The 21,188-nt window shown below is 57.4% G+C and overlaps 6 protein-coding genes across 6 annotated transcripts; 3 read left to right on the top strand and 3 right to left on the bottom strand.

The window, feature by feature from the left end:
- Positions 1-415: 415 nt before the first annotated feature.
- CcaverHIS019_0411040 (uncharacterized protein) lies at positions 416-1,765 on the top strand (the record flags this gene model as incomplete). Its single annotated transcript, XM_060601014.1, has 6 exons — positions 416-965; positions 996-1,102; positions 1,133-1,255; positions 1,287-1,340; positions 1,373-1,615; positions 1,649-1,765. The coding sequence occupies 6 exons, from the start codon at positions 416-418 to the stop codon at positions 1,763-1,765; spliced, it is 1,194 nt and encodes a 397-aa protein (XP_060457549.1).
- Positions 1,766-4,327: 2,562 nt separating this feature from the next.
- Positions 4,328-6,189, bottom strand: CcaverHIS019_0411030 (uncharacterized protein; the record flags this gene model as incomplete). Its single annotated transcript, XM_060601013.1, has 3 exons — positions 4,328-4,802; positions 4,836-5,250; positions 5,283-6,189. 3 exons carry the CDS (start codon positions 6,187-6,189, stop codon positions 4,328-4,330), a joined length of 1,797 nt encoding a protein of 598 aa, XP_060457548.1.
- Positions 6,190-6,869: 680 nt separating this feature from the next.
- CcaverHIS019_0411020 (uncharacterized protein) lies at positions 6,870-8,222 on the bottom strand (the record flags this gene model as incomplete). The annotated part of the gene is made up of 2 exons (XM_060601009.1): positions 6,870-8,044; positions 8,078-8,222. The coding sequence occupies 2 exons, from the start codon at positions 8,220-8,222 to the stop codon at positions 6,870-6,872; spliced, it is 1,320 nt and encodes a 439-aa protein (XP_060457547.1).
- Positions 8,223-8,748: 526 nt separating this feature from the next.
- Positions 8,749-10,281, top strand: CcaverHIS019_0411010 (uncharacterized protein; the record flags this gene model as incomplete). The annotated part of the gene is made up of 7 exons (XM_060601008.1): positions 8,749-8,854; positions 9,057-9,136; positions 9,168-9,311; positions 9,519-9,843; positions 9,878-9,946; positions 10,087-10,208; positions 10,243-10,281. The coding sequence occupies 7 exons, from the start codon at positions 8,749-8,751 to the stop codon at positions 10,279-10,281; spliced, it is 885 nt and encodes a 294-aa protein (XP_060457546.1).
- A 965-nt stretch (positions 10,282-11,246) lies between these two features.
- Positions 11,247-14,019, top strand: HCM1 (uncharacterized protein; the record flags this gene model as incomplete). The annotated part of the gene is made up of 5 exons (XM_060601007.1): positions 11,247-11,273; positions 11,568-11,630; positions 11,818-12,188; positions 12,230-13,447; positions 13,512-14,019. The coding sequence occupies 5 exons, from the start codon at positions 11,247-11,249 to the stop codon at positions 14,017-14,019; spliced, it is 2,187 nt and encodes a 728-aa protein (XP_060457545.1).
- A 265-nt stretch (positions 14,020-14,284) lies between these two features.
- On the bottom strand, positions 14,285-18,238 carry SMC2 (uncharacterized protein; the record flags this gene model as incomplete). Its single annotated transcript, XM_060601006.1, has 9 exons — positions 14,285-15,697; positions 15,733-17,100; positions 17,137-17,415; positions 17,452-17,724; positions 17,761-17,872; positions 17,910-17,947; positions 17,987-18,090; positions 18,138-18,173; positions 18,211-18,238. 9 exons carry the CDS (start codon positions 18,236-18,238, stop codon positions 14,285-14,287), a joined length of 3,651 nt encoding a protein of 1,216 aa, XP_060457544.1.
- Between the last annotated feature and the right edge of the window lie 2,950 nt (positions 18,239-21,188).

Here is a 21,188-nt window from a genome sequence, read left to right as displayed (position 1 = left end):
ATATTGTATAGGCGGACTCTTACTACCATTGTGTGTACGATATTGGATGCCGCTGGCCGGGTGTTATGTAGAATAGTATGGGTATGCTCAGTGAGCTGCACGGGCCGTCTTAGGGTCGGCCACTCGAGGCCGAAGCCGCTAGCAAAGATGCCGAGGTCATCCCGGAGCCGTTAGCGTTTCGGGCCGGACGCGGAGGCGATGCTATGATCTTACACTGCACAGGATAGGCAGCATATGCGTACTGTACAATGGCATTGAAGCAATTGTCGCTGGATTGTCTGCATCACATGACGTGCGGTTCACGGCAACAATCTTATCGGGTGGAGGCCGATCGATCGCGGTCTGTTACTCCCTCGTTTCATCCACTTGCAGCCCACCATATCCGCGTTGCCCACAAACTCAGCCGTCCCCAGCAATGGTATACTTCCAGCCCGGTCCGCGCCTACACCTGCTGCTGGACGCGCTCGCCTTCGTCCCAGTGCACCTTTTCATCCTCCCGGCCACAGCACTTTACCACGGGATACGGTACTGGCTTGCCCCCTCTGCCCGCCGCTTCCCGCACCTCACGTGGTGGCGCTATATCGTGCTCAACCTCCAGCGCGCACGTAACCAATATATGCGCGGTTTATGTGTCAACTATCCTGATCCGAACGCCCATGTCCGCATACCGTCAAAATATGACGACGTATGCGATGTCGCAACCGTCACCTTGCCGCCTATTACTGAAGACGTGCCCCGCCTGGAAGTGCTCGACTCTGACGCCACTATGAAGGGGATAGTCCACCCAACCCCAGTGACGGGCTTCTGGATCGCCGCCAAAGGCAAAGCAGGAGACCTGACCGCACAAGCAAAGCCCGACGAACGCGTCATCTACTTCATCGTCGGCGGGGGGTATGCCAACGGCCACCCGCTTGACCCGCACACAGCCTTCTCATTTGCGCAACTCACTGGCGCTCGGGTATTCTGTACGCCTCATCCAAACTCAGCTAATATAGGCATAAACTACCGCAAGTCGCTAGACGACGCTTCCGCCTTTCCCGCCTCTCTCTTCGATACCCTGGCCGGATGGAGTTATCTCCGCGACTTAGACTTTCAAGCTAAAGTATGAGTAATGAGGGCGGGCTAATGCCAGAATATCGTCATGACGGGCGACTCGGCGGGCGCGAATGCCTGTCTTGCCCTCACGCGGTATTTGGACGCGTTGAGGGGAGTGGGATTCGATTGGGGCCTCCCCCGCGGTCTGGCTCTTCATTGTGTAAGCTTTCTCGACTGTGGTAACTGATTAGCCATGGGGCGATATGACGTCCTCGTTCCCCTCCATCAAGCGTAACCGATACACTGTACGTCCTCCCCATCCCTCAACTGACGGAAGGACCACCTCATCGACCTCAACACCACCTACATCCCCTCCCACACGCGGCACTTCCCCTCAAAAGATGGGGCGTATTTCTCCCCTGCCTTATCCCAAAACACGTCAGACGGACACTTCGCCCGGCTTGCCGAAGCGGAGGTGAGAGCGTACGTCCTCGCCGGCACCGCTGAGGCTTTCTATGATGAGATTATTGCGTTGAAGGCCGGGATGAGGGCGGCAGGGATGGACATCATCTACCGCGAGGTATGTAAGAGGTGTTTCTGACGTTGATGCCAGATCGAGGGGGCGGGACACTCGGACTTTGTGTCCATGGACAGGCCGGGATGGCAGGGATGGAGTTGGGGGGTCGTACGGAATGACTTTGAGGACTTTTGGTATGCCACGGCCGAGTGACTTGCCACCATAGGCCCGACACACGTCTCCCATCTCCCCATCTCCAAGTATCAACAACATGCAAGATACATGTTCGTGTAACCGTCCACACGCTGTTAGGCGATACACCCAGTAATCGACTCAGTATTTCACCCGGTCATCGACCACGATCATGACCGCCCCCCCCCACCCCCCCCCCCCATCGAGTAAATCATTCGGCGTGCATGTCGCTGGAAACAGCTAGCAGCTAGTTAAATCGCGTCACTTGCAGCCAGGAGTTCCCCTCTGCAACGCTTCCAGGCCACTTAGCTCAGCTGGTTAGAGCGCATGCTTAACACGAGTGAGTCTTCAACGACACAACGATTTACGCATGAGGTCGGCGGTTCGATCCCGCCAGAGGTCAGTTTTTGTGCCCTGCACAGTCTCTTGTATGTCAGGACGATGCGGAAGAGGTGCTGAAGAGCATCGGCTCGATGGCAAGTCTTGTTGTTAGTGGAATGGCATCGTGGCGGTGGGTGAAATTCCGTCTGTTCCATGTGAGTGGGTACATTGATTCGTCGGCAGGCGAGTGACCCGTCGAGTACCGGCGCGTCAGCTTGCAAACGTGCTGGTGTAACACCTAGACTGTTTTCATAGCTGCGGTACTGCGAATCCCAGTCTTCTCTTGTTTCGTCCTTCCACCCAGCCCCCTTCCACCCAGCCCCTTCCACCCAGCCCCTTCCACCCAGCCCCCTTACACCCAGCCCCCTTACACCCAGCCCCCTTACACCCAGCTATCCCTACTCCACCCGCGATCCCGCACAACTCAGCAGGAACTCTCGCTTCCTCTACACATCGGCACGTGCGGCCATGTATGACGGAACACGTCCTAACCGACACCGCAGATACGCGCACCAAACCTGGCCCCGCCACATCGCAGCACACCGAATCGTCCCCCGACCGCCAGCGCCACTCAATTCAAAGAGCCGCAGGCTGCGCGGGGGGCCCTTTGAACCTCCCCACCCCCTATTCACAGCGTACCCGTCTCCGCCTCCACCTCGACCTTCCCGTCCTCCACCTAAGTTTGTGGCATCGCCACTCGCCTGTTTCCAACCATCCTCCTTACTCCCACCGGCTCTCTCAGATCCTAAAAAGGGGCTGATAAGGGTGGGACTCGAACCCACGCGCCGAAGCACCAGCGCAGTGCAAGCACCTGAAGCTGGCGGATTAACCACTTTCCTACCTTACCTGGTAGTTGCCGAGAAATTTGTCTTGTGCCAGGCTTATCAGCAGAGTTCGGAGCCTAGAATTGATAAACTGCGTGCTGGTGCGCTGTTTGATGTTGTTGGCCGCGTGTCCGAGTCGTTGTTGGTTGACAAAATCACGTCTACGATTGACGGCGTTCGAACCCCCGCGGACTCATTTGGCGCCACTTTCCACCACGAAGTACCTCTGTAGGATGGGACTCAAGGTCGGAGCTGCTTAATGGCGACGCTGCCAAGCTCAAGCTCAAGCTCAAGCTCAAGCATACAGTCTGAGAAATCGAGAAACGTAGTCCACACGCCATCATCGCTACCTGCCTTTTGAGATATTCACCATCGTCTTCTGCAGCTCTCGCCTGCCCTTGCGTCTCGCCTCATCTGATCATCCTACTCTCCGGAGGTCTTGCCTATCTCTGCACCAATGCGTATTATAAGTGGCCCACCTCTGAACTGTTGCAGGTTGCCGGTGTACCTATCTCATGTCTAGATGATATCGTGTCTACTCCGGTCCACGCTCAGCTTCGTAACTAGTGCGCCGTGGGTTTCCATGCCCAAGTCGGACTTGTTCGCCCAGAGGATTAGAGGATTGAGAAGAGAGGTTTCGGAGGATTACTGCGATATGTACCTCAAGAAAGGAAGAGATCGAGGGAGGTGACATCGAGGAATCTAGTTGGACACCAGATCACGGCACAGATGGGGGAAACGAGAAAGAAGAATCAGGTCAATCAGTGAGTCTGAGGCACTCCTCTTCCGAGGCATTCCTCGTCTAATGCCCGGCTAGAAGTTCTCCTCCAAAATGCAGCAGCTGCAATGCAGGTTACCTGAGTGTAGCACCTCTGTCCGTCTGCATTTCCAACGCGCTGGGCGAATTATTCTGGGAATAAACCATCTCCGGGTGAAGTCCACATTCTAGCCGCGACACTCTCCCAAACTTCCCAGAAACCTTCCACAACTGCTTGGCTTCTGTACCAGCCTGCCCGGAAGAGCCTATAGAGCAACCCTGGTGCCAAATGAATGACCTCTGGCGGGATCGACCCGCCGACCTCATGCGTAACTCGTTGTGTCGTTGGAGACTGAGCAAAGTGGCCTGGTATTGCGCTTGAAAAGAAGCATTTCCTCGTCCAGAAGACACTCGTCCTCTACATTTCGAGCGACGCGCTACTCAGAGATCTGCGAGATAACACTGTAGAGAGGTTTGAACAGACTATGAGTGGGACCCGTCATCGCCATTGGTGTCCCGAGATGCCTGGCTCATCTTTCAGAGTTCGATGCGAGTTCGTCCTTGCGCACCAGCCACACCTATCGACAAACCGCGGTCCAAAATTCCATAAGCCCTCTATATCTAAACCTTGTCCGCGCCTCTCTTCTCCGGCGCGTCCTCGCCTACCTCCTCCTCGCTCTTCTCCGGCGCGTCCTCGCCTACCTCCTCCTCGCTCTTCTCCTCACTTCCGCTCCCGCTCTCGCTCACAGCCTTCTTGCTCTTCGCCTTCGCGCCATACGTCCCCATCCCGCGGAGCACCACGAGGGCAATCAGTCCAGCAGTAAACGCCGCCGCTGCGCCGAACCAGAACGCGCCTCGCAAGCCGTGGAGGAGGGCCGTGACGGGGTCCACGCCCTTAGCTTGTTCCTTGCGCACAATGGAGGTCTGGACCACACCAACAAACGCAAGGCCTAGCGCTCCACCGAGCTGTACGAGTGTTTGGAACACGGCGCCCGCAACACTCTGTTCCTCGGGCAGGGCGAGGGTTGAGACGAAGACGGATCCCACAGCCATGAGGAAGTCGGCGCCGACGACCACCATCCACATGGCATTGAACCTGCCGTCAGTTGGATCAGAGGGTTTGGCTTACGGAAGACCCCAGTAGACGGCATCCCGTGGTGCGATTGCAAAGAAGACGTTGGCGAGTCCCGTCGCCGCGATGCCGATACAGATTAACGTCTGGCCGGGAACCAGGTGGATGATCTTAGCCACGATGACATTACACAGCAACCCCGAGACGCAGCAAGGAACGAAGCGGAGCATGGCGCCAATGATACCCGTCATCTGGACCCGCTGGTAGAAGAGAGTTGCGTTGAAGAACATGCTCGTAAAGCCCATCCAGCAGATCCCGCCGACGAGATACGTCGCTGCGAGCTTGCCGCGTGAGCGCGTCCACAATCCAAGACTCATGAGGGGTGGCCTCGTCGTATGCGTCTCAACGTAGTGCTCCCATGCGAAGAAGGCCGCGATCATGAATACCGAGATGATAAGCAGAGCGATAATGTCTGTTGTCAGCCTTTAGGGGCGGGTCACTCACATCCCGTCTTCCATCCCCTGGCCGTGCTCTCCGCATGCGAGATGCTGAACATGAGCAACACCAGGCCGACCGTGATGATCCCGGCCCCGATCCAGTCGATGCGCTTATCCTTGTCCAAGTTCCGATCGGGGATGATGACAAAGTACCCGGCAATGGCAACGGCGAACGCAACCCCACCGAAACACCACAGCGCGGCGCGCCAGCTCGTGTTCGTATACGCTGTCAACAGGCCGCCGACAATCAACCCCAGCCCGCCACCAATAGGTCCGCCAGCCGAGAACGCTGCGAACGCACTACTCCTCGTGCGCCCACTAAACGTAGCCGCGATAATCCCAATACCGGCCGGGATGCAGGCAGCGCTCCCGATACCAGCGAGCGCGCGCGTTACCACCAGTCCAGCGGTGGTCTGCATCCAACCGCCCACGAGGTTCCACAGTGCGTTCCAAGTGATGCCGACCACGAACAACATCTTGCGGCCGTAGACGTCCGCCAGTCGCCCGGCAAGGAGGAGGAAACACCCGTTCGTTAATGCAAACGCCGACGAGATCCACTGCAACTGCGATTCCGGGACCGCCAAGTCCTTCATGATGACGGGAAGGGCGATACTCAAACTCATTGTACCCGCGCCGGAGAGGGACATGGCTGCGGTCGCGACGGTGATGATACCGATCGTGCGCGCCATGCTGAGGGCTGGGTGGTGGGGAGGCGGTGGGAGAGAGGATTTGCCAGAGAGCCGAGAGGCGATACGTTCCGCCTCGGCCGTGGCGAGCTCGGGGCTCACACCAGCTCCGCCCGCGCCATCTGCGCTCATCGCAGCAATGCCTGGCGAGGTGGTGCGGTGCAGTGCCGTTCCCTGCGGGCTTAGCTCGCTCGTGCTTGGATGGCTGCGTTGTCCTCCGTCATCCATGTTGATTTCAGAGAGTGTACAGTAACAGTAACATTCGCCATCACACTGATTGTTCATCTTACTCGGGCTCGGGCCGCGGCGTCGGAGAAGAACGCAGAACCCCGCACTGTTTGCGGGGTCTTGCGGGGCCAGTTACTCGGTTGAGCCGAGCTTGGGGGCTGTGGACTCTGGGAACTGAGCGATGGGTGCGGGCCCTAGAGGCGTGCGGCGAAATCTATAGCCACGGAAAAAAGGCACGGAAGACAAGCCGCATTGGTCGGCGCTTCCGACTCGCGGTGATGAGTCAATTGTCATGTGAATACAGCGTCAGCAGCTCAATTTCGTTGACTGCTCGGAGTGTGGCAGATGACTTATCGAAGGTGACACGATCTTATCAGATTGGCGCGACGGAGGGGCGACGGCCTGCGTCATCGGGTCCTCATCGGATCCCGCTTCTTCAATCCTCCGAGTTCCAAAGACGATCGGTCTGACGATTTCGTTGTGGGGTACTGAAGGTGTACTGATGGCGACGTCAAGTTGCAGAGCTGGTCCAGAGCTCGGGACGATATCAACAGTTCCAAGAGGTCCTGTGGCGTCAGACTACATGCCCAATATTGGTCAAGAGATTGAGGATCCGCTAGCCTGAAGTGCGCGACGACGCTGACACAACATCCATCCCATTATACAAACAAGAAATCTATCTACTCGAGAGAGAAACCGAGCTTGGCCTCGAGGGCCTCGAGGCTGCGCTTCTGGATACCCTCGTGAAGCTCAAAGCTGTCGCGCATGTCGACGGGGAGGAGGGCGGCGAACTTTTCCCTGGTCCACCCCGGGGCGGAAGGCGATCCTCCGCGCGAGCGGTTGTGCTCGTCGAGGTTGGACTGGAAGATGCCGGCAGCCGAGGCCGGGAGGAAGTCCTCATACGTGACGGGCGAGAGCTTGACTACGCCGGCCTTGACGAGGTCCTCGAGGCTCTTCGTGGAAGTTGGGACGGCGCCAGCGAGCGAGAACTCAAAGTATCCGAGACCCTGGGCGAACATCTCCTCGTAGGTGTCCGGGAAGGACTGGAACGCCGCAGCGAGGGCAGCCTGGTGTTCCTCGTTGTTGATCGAGGGGGGAACAGTAGCGAGAAGCTGAAGGTAGAGGTTGTGGCCCTTCTTGGTGAGGGCACAACCACGCTGCTCGATCTCGCCGAAACGCGCACGGTGCGAGCCGGCGCGCTCACCACCAGCAAACTTGATAGGCTCGGTGAGGGCCTGGAACGAGGTCTGGCGGAGGAGGATCTCGCACTTGCGCTTAGGCGGGCCCTCGATGATCTGCTTGGGAGTGATGCCGCGCGCACTCATGCCAGCCTGCGCCGCGTCAATGTCGAGAACACGAGGAGTGAGGTGGTTGATGTGAGGACCCTTGAAGGCGGCAATGTCGGCCACAAGGGGGTGCGCAGCGTGCATCCGGTCGTACACGTCGCGGGGGACGGCGGCAGCGTCGTGCCACTTGAACGTCTCGAGGGCGCGGGCGACGAGCTCGTCCGCCTCCTCCATATGCACACCGCCCTCGACCTCGGCCTGGGCAACAATTTCGCGCACGCGGATGTGGAAGATGTCCCGCTTGGCCAGGGTAGCCTCAACCTCGGCACGGAGGGAGGGGGGAAGCAGCTCGGGCAGGAGAAGCGACGTGAACACGCGGAAGGGGTTGATGGCGAGCGCTTCCTCAGTCGTAGGGCGGAAAGCAGTCGAGTGCACCGGCACGCCCGAGGGAGCGAGGTCGTAGTACCCAACAGGCTCCATGCCCATCTGGTTGAAGAGGCGGGCGATCATCTGCAGCTCGTCGGGCTTGCCCAGGCGGATCGCGCCGTGGCGCTCGACCTTGAGGCGGTCTGTCGTTAGCACTTATCAAAGAATGGACGTACCCTCTGGGGTACCAGGAAAAGTGGCATTGACATCGTCAACCAGCTCGATCAGGTCGCCATACAGCGGCACCTCGGTGCGGTACATGACGCTGAGGGCGGTGCAGAAGCGCGCACGCAGCTCGTCCTTGGAGATGAAGGCAGTCATTGTGGATGGGGAGTTAGTGGGACTTCATCTCAACTCAGTTGTGCTGTAGTTATATCAGTCATCGACGCATGGTGGCGAGATACAGCATACAAGCCTCCGCGGCGACGTTGTATGTCGGCCCAAATCCCCGGATATTGATCCCCGCGGGGTGACGTACAATCCCGCACCTTACACCATACGGGCGGAGCTGCAAGTTAGTTTGTGCTCCCGGCAAGCGCCTTCAAACTCCGTCAGATCCATTGTCCTCTGCGTGGGCGCGGTAGGAGGACTCGGAATACGCTGTTGTCTTGAGTAGAATACACGGCAATGTCCAACATGATTGCAAGAGATGCTATCGCGACGGGTGTTAATCCCGGGCCTTCCCACGGTGGCTTCCCGCGGAGATCTCCCATCTCCGAAGTGAAGCCACGTGATGAAATGCCTCCGATCTCATCTCGACTCAGATGGCCTTTGGAGGTTGGGAGGGACAACTAGCACACAACAAGACTCGAAATCACACCCTCCTCGCCAACCGCCCGAAGATTCAATGTTAAAGCGCAAATCGCCGTACGGGTCGATGTCGCCTGCCCCTGGCAGCCGCGGCGCCAGCGTTGGCGTCAAGGCCGAGGGGTCGGACATTAAGCGCCTCAGGGGTGGGTTGAGCTGTTCAGTGCCCGGTGGCGAAGGAGTGAAGGGATGGACGTGGGGACGGCGTTCTGGATACAGAGCCGACATAATGAGATTGTTGTCCAGTTGTCTGTGTTAGCGGATTCGTGCGCGCACCTCCTGAGCACCTCTGAGGGGTAGTGAAGAACAGATGGAGAAGGAGGAAGGAGAGCGCCGCACTGACTCAAGGCACGATGTCGTTCGCGTCCGCACCGCCGTCATACATCGACCCCCGTGTTGTCGTCCTCGAGCTGCGTGATTACCTCAAGGTAGTCTGATAAGGGACTAGCTGACGACTAGGACAGGATCTCGATGCCGTACCAGGACGCGTTCTTCCATGTGCAGGAACACAACCCTGGGGTCGATGTTGGGCATGTCCTCGACCTCCTCAAGAAACAGGAGCGCGTCAAGTTTAACGAAACGAACCAGGTATTCATGTATGAGGTGGGTTTGGTTGAGAGAGGAGGAAGGGCGTGAGGGATGCCTTACCGTTCTGCGGACTCTGCCTGCCTGGATCTTGGGTTTGAGTCCTCGAGCCAGTACAAGGTACACTCATCGTCCCCTCACTACGTGCTGTTCTCGCGCTCTTGCGTGTCTCATTGTGTTCTATCTGGCCCACTTGCTTTCCCCCCTTATACTCACTCACACCAGCCCGAGATTGTCCTCCGCACGCAGCAGGACCTGCGCCGCCACATCCGCCTACACTCGCGTCCGACTGCGCCTCTCCTGTACAAGGACATGAAGGAGCTCATGCCCGGGACAGAGCTCCCGCAATACATGGACGAGCTCGAAAAGGACGGCAGTATCATGATCCTCCGCTCACTCACCGGCCGTCTCAAGGACGCCCCCCTGCCTCCGCTCGGGCGCGAGAACGGGTTCGGAGAGAAGCTGAACGCGGGTGGCCCAGAGCGCTGGAAGACAATCTTCTACGACTCGATCCGCGAGAACGGGCGCGCGACGCCGCGTGTCGAGGATGGTGAGCTGCCCAGTCCGAGTTAAGCTAACAGCAGAAATCGTCTTTGCATGGGCGGACGTGAAGATCGCCGAGACGGATAATGTTGCCAAGCTGCTCGAAGAGCGTGAGTGTGAAATTGGGGCGCGATACGCAGTGCTGATCACTCGCTATCTTATCACTGCGCCATCATTCTTTTGTCATCCTCCATTTCATCTATACCTTGTGCTCACTCACCCCTGCTTTGGACATGATTCTCGCATACAGAGGACCTCAAGTCGAGTACATCGGCACAGGGTCCGGCCAAGGAAACGAAGAAGCCGGAGCCCAAGAAGAAGAAGCGCGGTCGCCGCGCTCTCAAGCTCACCAACACGCATATGAAGGACCTCGTGAGTGCCACTGTGCGGACGCTGCTGATCCCAGGGCATCGACTTTGGCAAGGACTACGAGGCACCGTCGTAGATGCGTTTGTCGGGCATTGCAACAATGGCAGTGCCGGAGCCCTAGCCAAGCTGGATATTCGTGTCATTGCTTATCTCGGTGGTTTGTTTTGGCAACGCCGTCCGTGGCGTTTGTTGTTGTTGCATAACGAAGCTTGAGCTTCACAACCGCGTACCTAGCCGCCTCACTTTCCACCTAAGACACCTCCTCCTCCATTCATCTGTATTAGCTGGCGGCCGTAGATGAGGCTGCGCAATTCCCATGTATCCCTATGCGCATTGAGTGGTACATTTTCCAAGATGATGACGACGCATGGATGGATTCTTGGGGGATGGGAGGGTCGGGATGAATGGGTTGCGGAGTGGAGGGGGGTTTAAGCGAAGGAACCGCGTGGAAAGGGATGTAGGTCTAAATCCACGTCAAGTGATAAGGAATTAGCCACCGTTTGTTGATGAGTGGGGTAGGTGTAGCCAAGTTCAAGTATGCAGGCCTAGATTCAATAATCCAAAGGGGGAAGGGGGGAGAAACGAGTTGTTGACTTAATACCGGTCACTCTAATAGTAGTTCAGTCCAGTAGGTGGATGGATGGTCAGTCAGCTCTCCATCTTACATACTATTCTATCCTCTCTTCATCTCAACATCCACAACAACACAAAACCCTTCCTCAAGACATCTAGACATCAAGGCATCAAGGCATCAAGGTATCAACAAATCAATTCATCCACCTCCCATAATCTCTACCACTTCAACAACAACCCCCTTACTCACTCTCCCCGCCAAAATACACACCCCATTGCCCCTTTTGCCCAGCCACAAAGCCCGACCCCAGGTCGCCTCTGCATCGCGGTAAAAACACACCCCTCCATACACCTCTTCTTCTCCACAGCCTTAGCCGGAGAGCGAACTCGCTCTTGGCCCATCAACTGCCCGCCATTCTCGACGACACACCGATAACCCCTGCCCGTCGGCCCCGAGCCGGGCGTACCATGGTCGACCTCCGAGCCAGTAGCCGAGTGAGTCTTTCTCTCCCGCATCGCTATGCACGACCGGTATGCTCCTCTGCAATGTAGCATGCGGCGTGCAAACTATCAAAGGGTTGTGGGTGGGACGGTGTCGGCCGGCGGACGTGGGTCACACCCCTGTTGTTGTTTTCGCCCAATGGGGGATCCCATCCACCAACCGCACACAGACACCAACAAACCAACAACCAACCCCTCACGATGCACATCCATTCACTACCATGCACCAAAACCACCTCTTGCATCTCCAATTATCATCGACACCATTCAGAATACTAACGCATGCAGTCTGGTGCACCGCGGACCCCCGGAGACGATGTTGCAGCTCTGGCATCTGGCCCATCGACCCAGGCAAGTCTGGACCCTTTATTTGGCAACACTTTACGCCGCAAGCTGACACCAGGAACCCTCTTCGGCCTCCCGTTCTCCTCCTATTACCACCACTCCAACTATTGTCACTCCTTGCTCATCAACGACACGACATTATCCTATCACTTTCATTTCAACTCTCACTCCTTCCCCTTGCTACCTATTACAGACATCCCGCCATCCATCACCACGCAAGAACGGAAGAGTCTTACCAACACCAGACTCACTCTCCCCATCAACATCAAAGCATTCACCCCGTCTCCCACCCAACTTTGAGCCGACCCACCAACTACCCCCTGCACTCCCTTCACGATACTCGTATCCGCCACAATCACCCTACCGCCCTGGTCAGTACCAGCAGTCGGAGTGTGCACCTTCAGAGCGCACTCGTATCGGCCGTGCCGGCACTAGGCTATTCCAGGAGGACGACGATGGCAACGTGCCCACCAGTGACGATCTCGCCAGCTCTTCACCACTCCAGCCCGCATTTGAGCCCAAGATGGTCCTGCGTAACGGGGCGAGTGTCGATCTCATCTCATGGTGCGTATCTTATCTCTCCGTCCCGCATTCCTAACACCCAGGCTCCGCACAAACTTCCATCACCAGCCGCCGCCCCACACCCCGGTGACCTCGGTGATGAACCTGAACCATGTCCAGCGGCTACTACAGGAGCGCTTCCCTCGGGTACCCGACCAGGTTGAGTTGAAGCGCGCCGTCCTCGCCGCCTTCCCTCACTCACAATGGGACGAGCCACTGCAGCACTCGGCACCGGAACCGCCGATCATGCGTGGCCTGGCATGGATCGGCCGGGACGTCGCAGAAGAGGACGATGACACGCCGGGCCGCACCCGGCCGATCCAACGGCGCCCGAGGCTAGACGCCAACGACAATGGCCAGAGCCGGAGTCCTACAAACTCGCCGCTCCTGTCACCAGACTCGAGCAGCACTCGTCGCGCTATGCCCGACACGCCTGCCCGCAGTGTGCTAGATGAATTTGCCGAGATTGTCACCCGCACTCCGGGAGTCAAGGAGCGCAGCCTCGAGCCGCTCACCCTCCCTCTTCCCGCCCACGCGCCGACTGTACCCCAGTCCGTAGACCGATCATGGAGAAAGCGGCCAGCTTCGCAGTCGCCGGGCCGGGTCCGGAAGCGGCGCGCGTCGACCCCCGACGCCCTGCAAGAACTGCTCGAGGCTGCGGAGGCCATCGAAGGCAGCCCGTTAACCACCTCCAAGATGGAGCGTGGCGGGCATAAGCGACGGCGCACAATTGCCGGTGGGTCCACTACGCAAGACTTCGCCGCTGGTCTCTCGTTCGCCGCGCACCGCGGGCGTAGCGTGCGCGGGACGGCGTCGCCCCAGATCGCTGGCCTCTCACTTCTCAACTCCAAAGAGGCAGAAGAAGACGGCCCCGTATCGCCCCTTGCGAGCGAGGAGAGCCACGCTTCCCAGCTCATCGCAATGGGCCAGGGACGGTGGGGTCCCCGCGGCGGGTCGTCTAGCACCTCCCAACTCTCGCAAGTGAGCGAGGTAGCTGCCCCGGCAGTTGCCCCGAAGGGTGCCGGCCGAAAGGTCAACGAGCTTCCCACCTCGACACAGGGCCAGTTCCCAGGCTACGACTGCAAGCCGCCGTACCCGTATCACGAGATGATCCGGTTCGCGATCGAGGCCGCGCCCGATAGAAAGCTCCAGCTCGCGCAGATCTATAGCAGCATCGCTGAGCGTTTCCCCTTCTTCAAGACGCTTGATGAGAAGAAGACAGCCGGGTGGCAGAACAGCATCAGACACAACCTGAGTCTCAAGTGAGTTTGAGGTCGCGCAACGGCCGATCCAACCGCCTCCCTAACTTCGTGACGCTGACAGCAGGAAAATGTTCGTGCGCGTAAACAAGGCAGACGGCACCGACGAGGGTGGCAAGGGCGGGTGGTGGACGGTCCAGCCTGGCGTGCCGGATGAGGGGCGACCTGGCCGCAAGGCCAAGGCGAAGCGCGCCAAGGCCGAGGCCGAGAGCGGGCCTGCTAGTTGGACCAGCACAGCAGTGGGCACGCCCGTCCCGCCAGGCGTCAAAATCGCCCCGTCGCCGGCACCGAGCGTCGCGACGCTCCCGGGCCCCACACCACGGCCAACACCAAGCCCTGCCGTGACGCGCCTACCATTGCCAAAGCTTGAACAGCACAAGCTCGAGCCTCTTGGGCGGCCCATCGCACCCATGGCCCCGCAGCCACTGGCGCCGCTTGCGCCACAAACCCAGGGCCAGAGGAATCCTACCACTGCACTTGCCCCGAATGGCGCCCCCAATATCGCACCATACCCCCGCGCACCAACGATGAGCGCAACAGCCGGAGACCCGTTTGTTGACGAGAAGAGCTCCTAGACGACTTTTGTAAATGTACTGCCTGCTAAGCGTTGTGCGTCGTACGTGCGCATTTTGCGCCTCAGCGCCACATCGTCATTGTCATGACGCCGTGCTGCACTGCATTTCTCGGGGACATGTAGCCGCGGGTCTTTCGGAACGCCTCTCACATCCTCGGCTCGGGCGCTGTTCGGTCCCAGTCTGACGGCAGATTACCTTGACAACGACAGCTCGGCAGGTAGTTGTACAACAAGATCTACAAGACTAGCAGTGTTCAATATGGTGGCTATCGCACGACAAGGGGTACCCTCGCACCGCCACCACGTCGCTTTGGTGCCGGCTGACTCTGGGACTGGGTCTGGCTCTCGTCGTTCTCCTTGTCGTACACCGACGCCGAGCGCGTGGCGGTACGCTCTACGATTGATGTACCATCGCGGAAGCGCGTGCGGAACAGAACATTGGCGTTGGTGAACAGGCCCTCCTTGAGGGAAACCACAATAAACTGGCTCCCCTTGAAGCGGTTGCGGAACAGCTGTCCAATGTGCTGCGTGTGCTGTAGGTCGAGCGCGGCATCGATCTCGTCGAGAATATACATCGGTGCGGGCTTGAACTGGAGCAGCGACATGATGAGGGAGAGAGCGATGAGTGAGCGCTGCCCGCCCGACAGCTCGGTGAGAGACGCCTTCCAAACGGGCCCGAGACGGACCTTGACCTCGAGGCCCTCAGTCAGGTCCTGCCCCTCCGAGGGTTGAAGCTTGGCAAAGTTGCCGGGTAGGAGCTCGGCGAAGATGAGGCCAAAGTCACCGTTGACCTTCTCCCACGTCTTGGCCAGCGCGTCGCGCTTATAGTGGTCGAGCTCGACGATCGTCGCCTCGATCTTGGCTTTGTCCTTGAGCACCGTGCTCATCATCTTGTGCAGTCCCGACTCCTTCTTCTCGACGTTGTCGATCATGTTCATGACCTTGGTGTTGATCTTGCGACCCATGCCCTTGTGTTGCGTCTCGAGCTCGCGGCATTGCTCGCGCGCCTGGGCGAGGTTGACGCCGTTGAAATCGTATGGCGAGCCGGGCTTGCCAAAGAACTGCTGCTCGTCCAGGATCCAGGGGAACTGCTTCTCCAGGTTCTCCTTGGCCGCCTCCGACGACGAACGCTCCTTCTTCGCCAGGCCCAGGTCGTGCTCGAGCTTCTTTAGAGAGAGCTCGTCGTCGGTTATCTCCTGCTTCTTGGCCTTGATGTCCCGCTCGAGATCGTTAACCTCGTTGTCGAAGCGAGCGATCAAGGCGCGCTCGGCCTTGAATCTGGCCTCGGCGGCCTTGTGCTCTGCCTGCTGCACCTTGAGCTGTTGGCCCAGCTCGGCGAGCTCCGCCTTACTCGTGGCCTCTGCCGCAACGGCCTCCTTGACCTCTGCTCCGGCAGCTTCGAGATCCGACTCAAGCTGCTGGATCTGAAGTTCGGCAGTCTGCACCTCCTTCTGGCGCATCTTGACCTGCGTCGTCTTCTTGCCGAGCTCCTTTTTCTTGTTGGCAATATCGGCCTTCAACTCCTTAATCTTCGTAGGCTTGTCATTCTGGAACGAGTCCATCTCCTTCTCGATCCGCTTGATATCTGCGGATGCTGCCTTTTGCTTCTCCTTGGCCAGCTCGATGATGGCCTTAAGCTCGGCCAGAGTCTTGCGTGCAGCCTCCACCTCACCGATGATCTGATGTCAACTGACGGATGGACACAGCAACTCACCTTGGTAGCGTTACTGCCGTTCACTTGCTCTTCGAGGAGGGTGACCTCGTGAGCACACAAGTCGACGGCACGCTTGTCCTTGCGCCACTGTGCGATAACCTTCTTGGCCGAATCAAGCTCGTGCGACGCTGCTTCGAGCTCCTTCTTGTGTGCCGCAATCTGCTTCTCGATGCTGCGCAACTCTTGGACTTTGACAAGGACACCGGAGCTAGAGGGTGCCGCACCACCGGAGAGGGAGCCAGAAGGGTCGTACACGTCCCCCTCGAGGGTGACGGACCTGACGCCGATCGCTTTGTTAAACGTCACGGCCTTGGCTGACTCCTTGTCCTTGCACACGAACACGTTGCCAAACACGTACGCCATGGCGGCGTTGATCTCCTCGTCGCAGCCGATCAAGTCAAGCGCGAGGTTGACCTTACCAGGTGCGACCTTCTGAGCCGTCGCAATGGTCTGGGCCGACAAGCGGAACGCGTTGATCTTGTTGAGAGGGATGATGGTAACGCGCTTGCGCATCTTGCCCTGGCCGAGAAGTGCGGCGCCCGTTTTCGCGTCGTCTACAACGACGTTGTACAGTCGGCCACCCGCACAGATCTCAAGTGCAGTCGAGCAAGAGTAGTTCGTCTCGTCGAGGTCGACAAGGGTTGCGACGAGACCCTTGACCTTGTTCCTGTCAAAGTTCGGGTACGGGTCGGTGTATTCAAAGTCGAGCAACGCGAGGCGTGACTTGATTGTATCGCGCTTCTCGGACAGTTGGGCAATCTTCTGGCCGTGCTCGGCCTGGCGCTCGAGCAAGGAGCGCTCCTTGTCCTCGTCCCAGCCGCTCGCCTTCACGCGGGCTCGCAGCTGGTCAACCTCGGTGCGCTTGGCGGCAAGTTCCTTGACGAGGCCCTCGCCCTCCTTCTCGGCTTTCTTGGCACGAGGCTCCTTGTCCTTGATCTCGCGCTCGGCGAGGCCGATCTTGACCTTGGCCTGCTCAGCCTCGGTGCCGGCGGCTGTGAGAAGAGCCTTGGCTTCAGCCAGTTCACCCATGTAGCCACCGGCGCTGCCATCCTCGTCGCCCTTTGATGACGAGAGACCAGTGATAAGAGACTCGAGGAGCCGCTCTGTCCGTTCAAGATCCTTGACGCCGGCGTCGTACGCCTCTTTGAGTTCGGCGTATGCCATTGCATCCTTCTCCGAGGTCTCCTTCTTCGCAGCGAGGGTGTCCTTGGTCTCAGCGACGGAGCTGTTAGCACCCTCGACGCGCTTGGCGTCATCGGCAACCGTAGACTCTTTGATCTCGAGCTGCGTGTTGATCTTGACCAGCTCGCGCTCGAGCTCGTTTACCGCGTCTGCCAGCGCCTGCATCTTGCCCCCCTTGGCCATCTCCTGAAAAGTCAGGCTGGAGAAATATGGGTGACTCACCTTGGCCCTACTCGCCTCAATCTCCTGCAGTTCCTTCTCCATGACCTTGCACTCCTCACCGCCGCGGGTGATGTCCTCTTTGGCTGCTGCGATGTCATTGTGCTTCTGCTCGAGCGAGGCGCCAGACTTCTCGAGCTTGTCGACGACGAGACGCCATTCGTATGCCTTAACCAGGCGGGTGAGGCGCTCAAGCTCACTCGTGGCCTTCTGATACTCCAGATATGAGCGCTTCTCGGCACGCAGTTTCTCGAGCTTGGGCTCGATCTCTTCACGGAGCAGCTTCCGTGTCAGTTTGGAAGGAGAGAAGCAACCCACCGTAGAGATCTCCTCGACCTTCTTGTCCTTCTTCGACATTGTTTTGACAGCCTTATCCTTGCGTTCTTCGAACATCCTCGTCCCAGCGGCCTCCTCGACCATGCCGAGGATCTCAGCGGGCTTCATGTTGAGCACCTTGGTGATCTTGCCTTGCATGATGAGGAAGTTGGGGTTGTTGATGTTGAGTTGCACAGACTGGAACAGGTTCTGGATAGTCTGGAGAGTCGACTTGTGGCCGTTGAGAAGGTACTTGGACACGTTGCCGACCGCGATCTGTGGTCAGCTATGGGCAATATTCTCTCAGCTCACCTGTCGAGTAACTGTGATCTGCGGAGTGTTCTCGAAGCCGACTGGGCTCTTTGAGCGATCCTGGTTGTTGAACACAATGGTGACGGACGCCTTTGTAACACCAGCCTGGCCACTGCGGATGTCAGTTAGCTTCCTCGAGGTCGGCTCACCGCTTGTAGATCAGGTCCATGAGGTTGCCAGCGCGGACCTGAACAAGTTAGCTACTATGCGGCTGCATTGGACTCACAGAGGTCATGTTGGTGATGCCCAGCACGAAGCAGATGGCGTCGAGGATGTTGGATTTCCCGGAGCCGTTGAGGCCGGTGATCGCGTTGAACGACTCATCAAAGCCTTGGGGTCAGTCCGCGAGGAAGGTTTAGTTCGTTGTGATGACTCACCTGAGATGGTCGTTCGGACTGGGTATGACTTGAAGCCTGTGGTGAGCTAGATATTTAAGACAGTGGGGCTCACCGTCTAGGATGAGTTCTTCAATCCTCATCTTGACGATGGCGGTGTATGCAGGCCGAGTAAGACAGTATTGATGGTTGGAGAAGACAATGTCCCCGCTGTTGTTGTTGACATCCAAAGCCAGGCGCGTGGAATTGATTCCATTCACGTGTTGGTGTCAGAATAATATACACGTCAATATCCACGTGTTGTCTGTTAATTGATCCCGATAGATCCAATTGATTGTACAGGGGTGGCTAAGGGTGTTGTTAAGAGGACAGGTGCCCAGGAACGTCATTTCTTTCCGGTAATTGCCGTTCTACAGCCAAAGGGCGATCTCGGGCGATTGGACACGCATTCTCTGTTTTGACCTCCCAACACCTGACGCGCTCATGAATCAGTCACTCACGCACCCACTCCCCTGTTAATTTTACAATGGGCCCTATCCCTGCATACCGTTCCATGGTTCCAACGGCTGCGACAAAGTCCCTAGCTGTGTTGGCCCTTTCTCGGGTCTCCTTGTCGACCGTTTCTTGAACCCTCCTCCCCACGCCTCAACACCAACACGCGACATACCGGTCCGCGCTCAGATTTGTTGCCTCAACGTTTCGAGTGGGATGCCTGTAGACCTGGAGGCGTGACACGCACGGGGGGAACGGGACCGTAGTAGGTTATGTCGACCTGGAAACGGATACAGATACCTTGGTACCTGAGACCGGGGAGTGGGAGGAGAGCGGAACCGCGGAAGATCGGAAGCCACAATGTCACTTTATCTTGTTCTCTAACATTAGGACCATTTCAGACGCCTACCGCGTGTGGTGTTTCGAGAATTCAGGTAGGGGAAAAGCAAACGGGGCGAAGTAAGGCGCGCACAGGTCGACGTTGCCAAGGGGTTGGCGCCAAGAGGAAAGCTGACGGTGCCCAGGAGCGGAATTTCCAGCATCTCTTCTCTTGCACTGGCTTCCTTTGCTGACAATACCAAACCGATACCGCTCGTCCCCGCTGTGTACTGTGTGGGCCAGTCCTGCCGATCAGAGGTCAGTCGATCACTCGAATGATAAGCGGGATCTGTAGCATTAGAGCTTTAGAGAATTAGAGAGGACAAGCACATAATGCACATTAGAACATCGCTTCTCTCCACGCAATGACATGAACAGCAGGTGGATCTTTGACTACGAAACTTGATCCGAGATAGGATCTTGCGTTTTGCCTAGTTAGCTCGCACCCATGTAGTTTGCGCTCCTGACTGATGCCTGTGCAGCTGTGCACGCATGTCCTCACCCCTCTCACCGAACACTGACCGCTATCAGCGATCAGCGAATTGGGTACGCGCAACCATTGGTTCCTAGCCATGGGCATGCTGCGCATGTGGTAATGGCAAAGTTAGAGCAGGATGTTGACAGGGCCTTCCAAAGATGGCTTACTCGTGTCGTTGTCATTCAATTTAATTCAATGACAGCCAGGAGCAATTCTGTTTTTGGTCTGCACCCTTTTCCCTCAAGTCCGCACCTATCCACCCCGTTCCGCTCGCAAAGTGCTGACTGAATCGCGCCGAAGGCCCGTCCAACCCCCGCTGCAGCTCCCCCCAACTAGTCATCTCGGCTCCGGTTCTACAGGCGTGCAGACCAAGCTTCCAAGACGCCAAAAAGCTTGATTCCCCAGTAGTTGTTCCTGCCTTGCAGGACCAATTGGTAAACTGACAAGGGTGAGAAGCGAGTCGCGCTTGGATGTTGACTTTGCCGCATGCCACCCGAGAGTGACCTTTTGTAGACATGCTTGCACCAGTTTCAAGATTTGCCCTCTGGCCTCTGCCAAGCTGCAACACAGGCTTTGATGCCATTACTATATGCTACTGGATCACAGCTGTGCCATGTGCCAGGGCCCCCACAGCCCCACTCAATGCACACAACAAACCTGACACTGCCATTTTAAGTTAGGTACCTTGTTTATGTGAGCTGGAGAGACACGGGAGGTGTCCGAGATTATAGATTATGGGATTGCTTGCATGTGTGATGGTTGTATGTTGTATGGTTCAAGTGGAGTAACAGATGTCAGAGAGATCGAGACATGGTGCCTACATGTATATGTTTACTTTGGCATATCTGTATAGATCTGTATATCCCAGTCTTCAGTTTGAGTGCTGAAAAGGATACAAAGGACCTCAAAAGACACCAAAGGAAAGCGATTTGAGGGCAACAGGTTTACAAGGTTGAGTGTGGTATCCGGCCATATATCCGGCCCATGGCCCAAACGCCCAAACCCCCTTATATTCTTATGCTACTACAACTATAACGGTCAACCCTGCGACATGGAAAACCCTTGATCTGATGCACCTTGGCGTAAGGGGCGTTGGTATGACCCTGAAAGGGTGCTTTGAGCACCGAGATTATGGGGGGTAAAACTAGGTGTAAATAGTCAGGGTCAAGCTACTATCCTGCAATACCTATTGGAACCAGTTCGACCCTTGTTTGACCACGGCGTCTCTACCAGCTCAACCAAGGGTCCGATCCCATACCCCATCGTGCACACTCACAATATAGTAATTATAGTATTGACTTGAGAGCAGAGATACAAGACGCGAACTTTGTTCCCTTCCCCGTCCCCCTGGCTCCACCTCGTAATTCAGTCCATGATCCACGACATCGCAACTCTTCTTCTCATTCTCACCATCATCTAACCACCTCAGCCCCTCCTACCTCCCCATTCTACCTTCCCGACACCTCCCCTCCCCTATCTCCTCTGCCCAATCTACGCCCTCGACCTCCCCTCCACTCTTAACACGCGTTCTCCTCATCTACGCGCTGTAGTTCAACCTCAGTCAGAAATCACTGGCTCGTTGGCAACCAGCATCGCTTCTCCAACATCCGTCGCCAACTTGCTCGCAACCCCCACCAGGCGCCTTGTTCGCTTCCATATCAATCACACCCCATCGTGTACTGCAAATCCACTTGGGCGCTCGACGGCTCGACATTGGTTATCATTATTCAACCACCCACTCCATC

The sequence above is a fragment of the Cutaneotrichosporon cavernicola genome (genome assembly GCF_030864355.1).
Source record: "Cutaneotrichosporon cavernicola HIS019 DNA, chromosome: 4".
NCBI classification, from domain to species: domain Eukaryota; kingdom Fungi; phylum Basidiomycota; class Tremellomycetes; order Trichosporonales; family Trichosporonaceae; genus Cutaneotrichosporon; species Cutaneotrichosporon cavernicola.
This window is presented reverse-complemented; position numbering and strand designations above follow the sequence as displayed.